This window comes from Musa acuminata, chromosome BXJ1-9 (genome assembly GCF_036884655.1).
Source record: "Musa acuminata AAA Group cultivar baxijiao chromosome BXJ1-9, Cavendish_Baxijiao_AAA, whole genome shotgun sequence".
Classification (NCBI taxonomy): Eukaryota; Viridiplantae; Streptophyta; class Magnoliopsida; order Zingiberales; family Musaceae; genus Musa; species Musa acuminata.
In genome coordinates this window covers 45,442,301-45,455,031 of record NC_088335.1, presented here as the reverse complement: position 1 = coordinate 45,455,031, position 12,731 = coordinate 45,442,301, and the positions used below count along the sequence as shown (strand labels likewise).

Genomic DNA, 12,731 nt, shown 5'->3' with positions numbered 1-12,731 from the left:
TCATCAATGTTGTTTTCTATTGACTTTTTTTTATCCAAAATTTACTGTTTTTTTCTTTTTCTTTTCCCTTTTTTTCCCCTTTTGATGGTGATTTAACGTTACATTTTATTTTTGTCCATTTTTAATGAGTTTATTGTTCATTTTTTTCTTTTTCATGTACAATTTGATGTTGTTAATCACTGAAGACAACAATTTTCTCTTTTCTTTTCTTTTTTTTTGTAATATCTCAGCTTCATTTTGGTTATGCTTTATGTAGCATTTTCATGTGCTTATTTATTAGAAGCAAATTTAATAGTAATTTTCGATCAAGTTCTTATGTACACTTCAACATTATAAACATTTATGTAGATATAAAACTATGTAGAATAGGTTTCCAATCTATAATTCAAAATTGTCAAAATACAAGCTAATTATAGATTATCCTTGTAATTAGTTACATTTATATCTCTATATCTATATTTTTAAAAGTTATATTAATATCCTTATATTTTGACATTCCTATATAAGATTAAAAAGATAATTTTATAGAATTAAAAATATTTTTTTAAAAAAAAATATTAAAAAAATAAGATTAAATATTTTATTTTCATAAGTATAAAGATCCCAATATAACTTTTGAAAGAATATACAACGAGATAATAAAGATAACTAATTATAAAAAAATTATAATATAATGACATTTAATAAAATACGATGAAAAACGAAGATAATTAAACAAGTAAATAAGTAGGCTTGGATTAAGGAATTACATAATAAAAAAATAAAAATAAAAGAGACAAAGCTTACTATTTATAATATTTTTATTATTTTATTATTAAAAAAAATTCTCTTATCTCTTATTTTATCTTATTTTCTATCAACATCGTCACCCGTCATCATCAATGACACTATATATCATAGTGATAGTACATAATCGTGGAAGAAGAGATAGAAAAGAAAAATAAGAAGACAAATAATAAGAATAATTTAAAAATATTAATAAAATTTAGTAGGAGATTAAAGAGCTATTATCTTTTCAATTACACACACTCTTTAAAATCTAAAAATTGCTTTAGGTTATATACTTAGGGGAAACAAATCTATCTAAGATGGCTTTTTATGAAATATGTAAAAATAATAAGGGCTTTATAAAGAAAGAGCATATTTGGCAGCTTTTTATTTTTACCCTCAAAAGACCAAAAATAGTGGACTACTCCATGATTAGATGGATAAAGTCGTCATGCACACCATTTCCCCCCTTTCAAGAAACGACAAGGAAGAGGAGGCACTTTTCGCCTCTTCTACCTTGGTGGAGATCGCGGTCTCCTCCACTTCCTCCTCGTCTTGATTCGACCGATCTGGGGTTAGGGTTTCTTTAGGGGTCGTGGAGATGGGACAGCAGTCGTTGATCTACAGCTTCGTCGCGCGGGGAACGGTGGTTCTGGCGGAGTTCACGGAGTTCTCGGGTAACTTCAACAGCATCGCTGCTCAGTGCCTGCAGAAGCTCCCCGCTAGCAACAACAAGTTCACCTACAACTGCGACGGCCACACCTTCAATTACCTCGTCGAGGACGGTTACAGTGAGTGCTCTGCTTCCAGATCAGGAGTATTGAGGGGTTTCGTGCTGGATTAGATTTGTTGACGTCGTGTTCGTTTTTCGCGTTCGATTGATGGGTTTGTTCTGGACGGTTGTTGTTCTGATTGATTTGAGGGCGAATCTGGGGTCTTTCGTTAGGCTAGGGTTTGATTCTCGGTTGATTTTGTTGATGGATCGTGATGTTCCTGGAGCAGTTAGGTGGATTGTTCTCGTTTGAAGGATGGGTTTCTTGTAAGTTCTGGTTGCGATCGATATGGGGTGATAGCTTTGAGTGGAAAGAGCGAATAGAGTGGGAGATGATTGTTCCTCTACAGATCTGATATGTTGGCTTGAGTTAGGATGTTCTTTTGCTACATGTTCTATCGGCATCGATAAGTTCAGTTCAACATGTGATAGTCATTTGTCTTTCTTTTTCTTCCTTTGTTGAGATTCCTAAGTACTCAGAAGCATCAGTGAAGAGGAAATCAGTGGAGAGTTAGAAAATTCAGTAGAAATTTGGACGATTAAGAGAAGATGGACTCGATTGCATTCCTCATGCTTATCTGAAAGTAGAAATGTGTTTCTTATAGCTCTTTATACCATGTTGAAGCATCTAATTTGGTATCATTCTGCTTCAAAAACTTATTCTTGACCTCTAGTTATGTATAATTTTCATGTTTCTCGTTATGATGTGTTAATTGAGTAATAATAATATTAAATGGACAGCCTGTATGTTTATTTAGTAAGCATGATATAAAGGTTGTATTGATGTTTGCATTTGCCCATGTTTGAACCATGCATAAATATTCTCATCTGCCATTGAAGGTGGAAATTTTCTCCTTTTCCTAGTTGCAAGTCAAAATGACCTTTGCGCTTCTGTGTTACTCTTGCCAGTAATAGTGAGCCCTCCGGTACTGTTAACATCAGGCTGAGATATTCTTTGCCAACTTAAGTTTTGATGATTCACAAATTTATCCTCTATCACCTGTTACATTCTTTAGATAAATTATAATAGTTTCTTTGGTGGACTCTCATATCTTTTTATTCCATCCTTATCAGATTCATCGGATATAGGTTAGGCATTCAAGAATGATGCTGTTTTGGCCGTTAGAAACAGTTGCATATTGTTTGTTAGACGTTATGTTCTATACTACTGGGATTGTGGAGGGTTGGTGTATATTTCCTGTTCGTGGAGGTTCTGGAAACAAGGACCAATATGTTGTGTGAGAAATAATAGCATATCCAGGTATGGTTTATTGTTAATATTATTGGATTTATTGTTATGGAGGCATGGACACTGGACACCTTTGTGGGAATTGATGATTTGAGGTTTAAAATCTAGGGTAAACTCCTATTTGTTTGCCCCATGCGCATTCTGTTACAGGCATTATGATTATTTTCCTGGTAAATATAATGTTAGATTATAAAACTAGACCATGTAGGTTTCTGTTTATGGGTACTTTTATCTTTTTCCACACCTAATACTTTAGAATCTTAAAAGTTCTATCCTGGAGCTTAACGAAAGTCAATTTTTCCAGCGTATTGTGTTGTTGCTGTCGAGTCAGTTGGCAGGCAAATTCCCATTGCCTTTCTAGAGAGGGTGAAGGAGGATTTTAACAAAAGATATGGAGGAGGAAAAGCTGCAACTGCTGCAGCCAACAGCCTCACCCGCGAGTTCGGGTACTCTTTTTATGATGACTCAATTGTTCAATCAATCCGTATAATCTTCTATAAGCAAACATAACAGGGAAGCTTTTACTAACATATCAGGTCCAAGCTTAAAGAGCACATGCAGTACTGTGTTGACCACCCTGAAGAGATAAGCAAGCTTGCCAAGGTGAAAGCTCAGGTTTCTGAAGTCAAAGGAGTTATGATGGAGAACATTGAGAAGGTGCTTAGCCATTTCCATCTATATATAAATAAATTTAATGATAGAGATCTCGTTTTTTTTCACAGCTGATGGATGTTCTTGATGCTGTTTCCTTGATCGATCTTTCTTGATTTGCTAGGTTCTTGATCGCGGGGAGAAAATTGAGTTGCTTGTCGACAAGACAGAAAACCTTCGCTCACAGGTATACAAGTCATATCTATACACACTGCCTTCTCAAAGTCATAGTAAACTTGCTGTATTAGTACAGTGGAGAGCTATGCTTTTCATGCATCTTCATGTACTATCTGTTAGCTTCCTCTGCCGGGGATTCAGTTCTCATGGATTTCCGATGTGTGGTATCACAGGCACAAGATTTCAGACAGCATGGAACACAGATGAGGAGGAAGATGTGGCTTCAGAACATGAAGGTTAAGCTAATCGTCTTGGGAATCATTATTGCACTAGTACTTATTATCGTTTTGTCTGTGTGCCATGGCTTCAAATGCTAATATTGATGGATAAGGGGGGCTGTCACAATTACCCCTTCCCCAGCAGCACTGGTGCTATATGTAGTGGTATATAGTTTGCTACTTCCATAAACATTGGTGATTTGTGGTTTAGCATTCCAAGTTGCAAATCAGTATTTTGGGTTTCGCTTAGCAGGTTTTGTGTAATGCATGTATAGTCTGAACGCAGTTCTTTGTTGCTAAATAATGAATTGGCAGATGTGTTGTTGTCATTTGTGGCTATCAGAGTACAATGTTGTTCTGCAAGAACTTAATGCTTTATAAGTCTTGCTGCTTTGGATTCACTTTAGCGACTTGGCAAATCTATACAATTTCGTTTTTAGCATTGTTGGATTTTATTGCATGATTTGTATAAATCATAAAACAAATATTTGGATGAATTCTTAGAAGCTTCTATTTTTGGATTTTTTTTTTATAGAAAGTGTCCTCATTCTCAGATATTTTTTAAGAATGTCTTTATTTCGTCTAATTTGTTATTGATCTATTTTTTTCCTTTATTTTTTAATTAAAATATTTTTATATGTTATGATGATTTGGTTTCAATAATATTAGGAAAACTATAATACAATACATGTATAAATTTTGTAAAAAAATATGTTTATAGTTTTTATATTGTGTCACAATGTTTTTAACAATATCAAAAAAATGTAATGCAGTACACATATAAATTTTGTAAAAATATTATATTTATGATTTTTTTTACATTGCATTATAGTGTTTTCAACAATATCAGAAAAACACTATAATGCAGTACATATACAAATTTCATTAAAATATTATGTCTATAGTTTTTATACTGTGTTACAATGTTCTTTTGGGGAGATGAGAATATTCGAAGTATTAGATTAAAAGAGATACTTTTGGGGAAATCAGAGGCACTTTTTTTTTAGAATTGGTCCCAAATATTTCTATCAGATTAGCAATTCATTCTCTTCTCTACAATCAATATAATTATGCCATCTCATATGGGATTCATCAAATGTATTCATTGTATAGCAGGATCTGAGTCTCATACAGTGTTAAAGGGCAAAGAAATTTGAAGGAATATGTGAGAGGGAGAATTCAATCCAATAAAGGATTCCTCCTCTATTTTGATAACAACAAATTTGAAAGAAATATACAAGAATTTAAAGAAGAAAAAAAAGAGTCCTATTTGATTGAAGACCTACGAACAACTTATGCACTTTCGAACAGCATCACCCACATCAACGTGTTGGAAACAGAACAGCAGTTCATAAAGTTCTCTTGAAAGTACACTGGTCCAATCCATGTGGAAACTCCATTGATTAGACTTTCAAGTCTCAATAGGAAAGTTTCTTTCATCAAGTGGAAACTCCATTGATTGAGTTTGAAGTTTTTAAGGTAGAAGAATTGGGCACAGAATGCACAACCCAAAAGCAACATACTACTCTTTAGAAGATTGACCAGTTTCTGCCAATTGCAAAATCCAATAACGAGAACCACGTCTCAGCTGGCAAACATCTTAGATTTATATTACAACGACTGGAAAGCTGTAACAATTTGCAAAGCTGGTTCCAAGATCATGGACAGCTGACACACTGCTAAAGAACATGAAAAGAATGAAGCTTTGGTGAACAATGGAGGTTTCTTATCTAATGATTCATCTTAAATTTGCAGGTAGTGAATTTACTGCCTGTGGCAAAAGCAAATATAACTCGATATTTCCATGGCTCTGATACTCCCAAATATCAAGAAGGTGATGGTAAATTCACAAGAGCAAATCACAACAAAAAAGTCGCAAGTTCAACCATGAACTCAGTGGTTATATATGCTCTTCTCAAGTATAGACAATAAGCACAGAAACAAGGTCTGATTCTGCACAGAAACAAGGGGTGATTCTTTGCCATGGCATTTCATCCGATTTAACCGAGATTAAATTACAAAATCTGAGACAAGAAGCAGCCATAAGATCTGAACATTATGAGTTTTTAAAACCGCTGCAACCTCCATCAGAGGGATCGTGGAGTAACAGGATCTGCATCGTTTTGATCCTTGTAGTTATATCTAGAGGCAGCAGAGTAGCTCTTCCATGGCCACTAGTCTTTCTCAGCCGATGTGAAAAGAAAGGCAGGAAACGAATTTGTAAGCACTATCAACCCAGCCTGCGCGATGAATGCAGCCGTATAGCTGCTAAAATTTTGACTTGTTCAATCATGTTGACGTCATCTCATGTTACAGCACCGAGGCTTCCCTGCTTGCAGCTTGTCCCACAAGCATGTCATTTGCCTCGGGGACTGGTAATGTGCGGTGTAGTAATCGTCTATGCATCCAAACTGACAGAACTTGACACTATGTATGTATTCAACTGCTCTGGAGTTATTGAACTGCTCAACCCACATACCCATGCTCACGTCTTCCATTTTAAACAACTGCATCAATTTGAAAAACCTCACATCTTAACGTACAATCATTTGACAAAAAGAATCTTCATATGTTATACGGGGGCCAGAAAAGTTTTTGTTCATGATACGACAACAAAAGCATGCGATTGAGAAGGACATGCCAATTGCGATGGTTTCTCTTCATACATGAACAAAAAGAATAAACCTTATCGACAAAAAGAAGCAGCAAGACAGAGATCCATTCTGGTAAACTAACTAGAAAGCATGTAGCCAAAATCATGATTTTGTTTATTTTCATTAAAAATGGTGTGTGAAAAGTCATGCTTCACTGAAGAAACAGGTACAGAAATATGGTTGCAACTAATTCCCAGGTCATCTTGACCCAATAATGTTACTACTCGTAATACTAATCTAAACTATAATTGTTATCCTTGTGAAAAAGAAAAATAAACACACTTACCCTTAATTTATGTTTCTCAAATTCAGAAATGATGAAGTGTGCTATGTCAGATGATACAACATAACCAGGGCCATTTGCATATGCTGGATAATCCTCTTCAGGCCATTCCTGTAACACGAGTCAGAATTACTCAGCACGATAAATGCATTACCTTATCTCACCAGATGATATTACATTAGGTAATCATGAACATTTTAGTTCTTAGTAAGAAAGCATAACTTTATTGTGATGCGAAGTGTGCCGCATACCCAAGAAGACTAATTATGCATAGATCTGCGTCAGATGATGAGACCACGAGATGGTACATGATTGCAAGAGAAAGATGCATACTAGAGCAAAACTTGATGACGAGACAGAAGATATAAGAAAAGATGTATTGTATAATTTTAAAACGATGCAACTGTAGAATGTTAGTAAGGATGAGGAAACATACAGCACATATGCAACCTTATTTTCTCGCTAATGCAGCCAGATGAGGTTGCATAGGAATACACGTCTGCTTTTTCGTGCATAAGAGGCCATATTGGTGCATGTGACCACAATTAGCATAAGCAGCAACAACAAAATGAAGGGCATGACTGCATATGCAGACAGCAACAAAACCTACTTAGAAGCCAACATCCAGCTAGCTGGATGGTTGTTCATCCAGGAAGCTTCTGTAGGCAATGGTTTTAAATCCCCATTTGAGACTAGTTCATATAGAGTAGCACCTGGTGCACTTTGTAATAACTGTTCATAAGGAAAAAACTTCTAAAAGTAACTTCTTGGAACACTGATTATGAGCATATAAATATTACGATCAGTCAAAAAACTGAAAAAAATTATCAAAATGATAGTCAATGGAAAGAATAAGGGAGTAACTTGTGAAAGGCTACATTATCACATCATAGTGTATAAATTGGCCTGACAGTATATAACCTTAGATGCATATATCAGGTCAGAGCTCAAACTATGAGAACCGCACATTAATACATGTCATGCACTGAAAGTCTCTCGCAACCATTAAATATCGCTTAACATCTTTTATTTGAATTAAATATATCAATCAACTACAGCACAATCTTTTGGTTCAAGTCATAACACAAGAAGCATGAACAGAAAGTTTTCCTTGACAATCTTTAACCTTAAATTGGTGGTGCTGATTTCTGCCATATACACCTTCGCGTGCTTCTAGTAGATCTAATTGCAGCTTTTGCATTGCTTCATTTTGTTTGTGATAATAAAGAATATATTCATGCAGGGATATGATTTCCATTACACATTTCTTGGTGCACGAAATCATATGTTTCTGATTTCAAAATAATCATGTCTTTTATCATGAGAAAGTCAATCAAAGTTCTGACTTCTTTTCTCTTTCTAATTGATGACAAAATACATCTAGTTTTGTGAAGAAAAAAAAGGCATAATAATTTATAGTTCAAAAAAGCAGGTTTTTTGTTCATGGAGGCATTTGACACAAAAATCTAATCTACAAACACATCTTGTAAGCAGAGCAGGGTGGCAGCAACCATGAAAGATTATGGTTCCTGTCATCAATCAAGCATTGCAGATAAGACAAGTGGACTTATTCCACCTTCAGGAAGCAAGATTCAATTGCCAAAATTTCTACCCTTGCAAAGTGTGTAAAAGTATGACGTTAATATGTTGTATACAGAATTAAAACGGGATTCCAATGTACTCAAGTTTTGTCAGTAATGCAGCACCTTGCATATGATAAGGAGATTGTACACACCATAGGTGTGTTTAGCTACAAGGAAAACTTATATTTGTTACCTCATATGTAACTGCCCATTTCCCTTCTCGCAATGGCTTGTGGTAGTAATTCATGTTACCCACATATAGGCTTTTATCACTGGAGACTTTCTTCACTTCATTCAATACAGAATCAACTCTAACGAAGGTATCATCATCGCATTTCATTATATAGCGAGCAGAAACAGTATGAACCTGTCAGAGCAAGAAAGAAAAGAGAGCACCAAAGAAACCTTCGGGATTAGAAATAATCAATCACTAGGACCAGAAAAAGCAGAACAAGCAACTAAGATTCAGGGAAAAACACATTGTAGTCAATACAAACCCCATATTCGCATATGGCAACAGTCTTGAGAACAACAAGATCATAGCTGTCCAGAAAAGGCACTATGACAATATCACCAAAGAACTCTGCCTCTTTCTTCAACTCAACATTCACTTCCTTTCTTCCATGCTATTTGAACAAAAAATCCATTAGTTAGCATATCTTTAGAAGAAAAAATGAAAAATGTAGGGCACAAAGCTTGAAAATTATTTACCAGAGCAACAAAAAACCGAGCAACCATATTGGATGATTTTCTAACTGTACGCATCCATGCCTTCCTGACGGCCATACGTTCCGCAAAATGGTTGCCTGCAGAAAGGATGCCAATGAAGAGTTCAACTGGTCCATCAGGAAGTGGCAGTGCCTGCCATTCTGCTAACATTTCTAGATTCTTCTGTGGAGCAAAGCTAGGATGAGATGTAGGCAATGAACCGGCAAAAATGGATTGGACATGAAGATCCCCATTCACCCACAGGCCTGTTGCATCCTCAAGAACAAAACCCTACATGGGAGATAAACCATAGAGTTACATCTCCAGCACAATGTTGAATCCAGATCACATCAGCTGTGGGGCTTTTGCAACTGGAACTTACAGTGCGGTAAGGAAAAGAGGTCACATGTCTCCCATCAACATTGACATGATAACCTTCCAATCCAGCACTTAGAGTGAGGACAAACAACTTGTCTTCTGCAAATGGATATGGCCAATTAACAGAAATCTTCTTCGTCCGACCAATCAAGCGGTTCAACCACCATGCCATCTTTGACTCCTCCATCTGGTTGTCATCATCACGGATCCACTTTTCACACTTCGGAAGCCCATCGACTGAAATAGCAGTCAGAAAGCAAGCTCATTAATCAACGATCACTTCTTAAAGCAAAACACTTTGGTAAAACATACAGAAGGTACTCAGAATGGAAATCAACACTCTCGTGGTAAAAGGACTTCTTTTTCTCCGAATAACTATTATCGGTATCAAATTCTAGAAGAATAATTCCTCAGAAATTTCAAAGTCACAGACTTGTACATCTAGTGAGCCTCCAATATTCCACAATATTCAAAACTTACAGCAACAGAAAAAGAAAAAGAAATCAGAATAATAATTTTTCCATATAAAAAAGTGGAATTTCAGATGTTTAGCATGCTCTTGAGGAAAGCAGAATCCATCAGAAATTAGCATTTCACAACAATCTGATGACTTTTTCCGGATTAAGTATTTCTTTCAAATATACTCATGACTCATCACGGGGAATAGCTTAAAGTGGAAGCTTTGGTAACCCACCGGTTTCCTCATTGGCCATGGACTTCCAACCTTCACACCGTTGGGCCGATCCCCACTGCATGCGGTAGCACGTGTTCTGCTCGATCACAGGCCTCCCGCTCCAATCCCCCTTTAACCTGGGGTTGAAATGGAGGATCCTGGGCGGATCTTCCCCATCCACCGTCTTGAGCCCCTGCAGCTCCATCATAAACTGAGACACCATGATCTCCTTCTCCCCGTCGCTCAAGGTCGCGATCTTGGGGTCGTACTCTGGGTGGGCCTGGTACGACTTCGCAACCAGGGTGATGTGTGATCCCAACGTCAGCCCACAGGGTATCACCATTACCCTCCCCCGCTCAAGGAACTTCTCCCCGGAAAGTATGATCGAGTGCGGACAGCCGTCCTCCGTCCTGTTCTCGTCCTTCGTGGCCACCGCGGGGGCCGCAAAAGGCGCCGCCTTTAGCTGCTCCAAAAGATTCCGCCCCACCTCCCACGCGTCCCTCGCGACCTTGTCGAGACCGGAGAACGGCCCGCGGCCGGCGGCGGTGGCATTGACGATCCGGAAATCGAGCCCCGAGACGGTCATCGACCGCCGGCGGTCAGACGGGACGCGGAAGCCGGTGGGGCCGAGGGCGGAGCCGCGGAGGAGGTGGGTGCGCCGGGAGGGGCGGAGGGGGGCATGCCGATCCTCGGCGCCAAGGTGGAGGGAGAGGCCGAGGCCGTCGCCACCAAGGAGCCCGGCGGCGGCGTAGATGGAGGAGGAGGAGGAGGATGGGGAGGGGATCCGGCCGAAGAGGACGGGGAACTCGAAGAGGAAGACGAGCGCCACGTAGAGAATGGCAGCGGCCAGGAGGCCCTGCATGGTTCGCTTCCTTCCAAGAGACAGCGCCGCCTCCAGCTTCGCCGGTCGCCTCATCGTCGCCCCCCTCACCACCCCCCGCCCAAACCTGGGTCAGGAATGGAGGGCACGGAGAAACCCTCACGTCTCGGACTTGCTCCTCGATTGATGCGTGCAACGATTGGTGGGACGACAGAAGCCGACGACGGAGGAGGAGGACGAGGAGGAAGAGATCGTGAGGTGGGGGGGGCGGTGGAAAGGGAAAGGCGTAAAGTAGGCCGTTTGAGAGGTCGCTCGGTCGGTCGATGGGAGTTTTTATTTCTCGCCTTTAATTATTCCACCTTCCTCACTTCCTTCTGTTGTTTTCTTTATTATTATTTTGTTGCTGTCCTTATTATTGTTATAATTATATATATATATATATATATATATATATATATATTAAAAAAATAAATATATTGCTCTAAAATTTTAATATAATCCAACCTTTCGAACACAAAATCCAATCCAAATTAGGGATCCAATTAGATCTCCCTGCACAAATATATATATATATATATATATATATATATATATATATATATATATATATATATATATATATATATATATATAGCTTGCTCACATCTATTTTTCTTTCTAAATACATGCAAAATTTTAACATCTTGCAATCGATCAAAACACAGGAAAAAAAGAAAAAAGTCTCTAACACATCTTATTATTTGAACACAAAAAGAAACCAAAACCATTATTATTATGATAATATGGGTGGTTCACATTTGCAAAGATTATTAAGTATTTGTCACTATAGTTAATTTAATTGTCAACTCTGAAAAGAGAGAAGTCTCTAAGATCAACAATTAAAGAACAAACTAGAAAACTCATGTTTAGAAAAGTTAAAAAATTATATATTTATTATATGAAAAATAAATGTAAGAATTCTTCTTTTGATCCTCCTAGGCATATTGAAAAACTTTCTGGTAGACTATTTATAAAATAAGTAAATCTTAATTTATTAAGAATTGTTTTAATAAACTTTTAATTTTTTTATTAACATACTTGCTAATCCTATACTAGCAACGTTTTATAATTTTTTTATTTTATAATATAAATTAACTATTGATCTTGATTATTTTTAGAACAGAAATATGTAGAGGATTTTAATATTAAGAAGGAATTATGGTGATGACATGTTTAACGTATTCGAGATATATCCCATTTTCGATAGTTTAATTTTTTTATATATATCTTTTTTCGATAGTTCAATTTTTTTATAGAAAAAGTCATTATGTTGTGAAAAGAAAAAAGAATTGATTGGCATTACACACTAATAACATTTGATACTGATCCCAAATTCTTCTCCAGGTTGACCTATTTGTTGCAAGAGGTACCCTCTGCACACATATTGACTCCCAATGTTAGAAGATGTGTCTTTTGTGGTGGTGATTGACTTGTTCTGCAAGACCTAATCTATTCTAATCCTTTAATTTCCTTGGAACATGCTAGATCACAAAACATCACTACTTGTCACTGTTCTCTCACTACTTAGAGGCTGACATTAACATGATAAGGTTCATGTCACTTCAGATGTTATGTAATTCTTGAGCCTCTCACTTTCACTAGCTAGGAAGTGAGATGAAGTATGGACTAAGTGTATTACATATTCTTGGATTAAGAATTAATTTGTAGATGATACCAAACTTATCATTATTTAGTTCCTCCTTAGCTACCCAATCAGTGATTGATTATTGAGCTCTTATTATTGTTTATGATCCTTAA

General features: G+C 37.0%; 2 protein-coding genes across 2 annotated transcripts; one reads left to right on the top strand and one right to left on the bottom strand.

Annotated features, from left to right (window-relative positions):
• The first annotated feature begins 1,240 nt into the window (after nt 1-1,240).
• LOC135593778 (vesicle-associated membrane protein 721) lies at nt 1,241-4,164 on the top strand. Its single transcript, XM_065084048.1, has 5 exons — nt 1,241-1,559; nt 3,094-3,235; nt 3,326-3,446; nt 3,565-3,627; nt 3,791-4,164. Exons 1-5 carry the CDS (start codon nt 1,370-1,372, stop codon nt 3,932-3,934), a joined length of 660 nt encoding a protein of 219 aa, XP_064940120.1. The 5' UTR covers nt 1,241-1,369; the 3' UTR covers nt 3,935-4,164.
• A 1,551-nt stretch (nt 4,165-5,715) lies between these two features.
• On the bottom strand, nt 5,716-11,258 carry LOC135593777 (hydroxyproline O-galactosyltransferase GALT6-like). Its single transcript, XM_065084047.1, has 7 exons — nt 10,136-11,258; nt 9,446-9,678; nt 9,067-9,354; nt 8,853-8,981; nt 8,549-8,722; nt 6,776-6,883; nt 5,716-6,342 (listed from the first exon to the last, which is right to left on the bottom strand). The coding sequence occupies exons 1-7, from the start codon at nt 11,028-11,030 to the stop codon at nt 6,136-6,138; spliced, it is 2,034 nt and encodes a 677-aa protein (XP_064940119.1). The 5' UTR covers nt 11,031-11,258; the 3' UTR covers nt 5,716-6,135.
• Nucleotides 11,259-12,731: the final 1,473 nt, after the last annotated feature.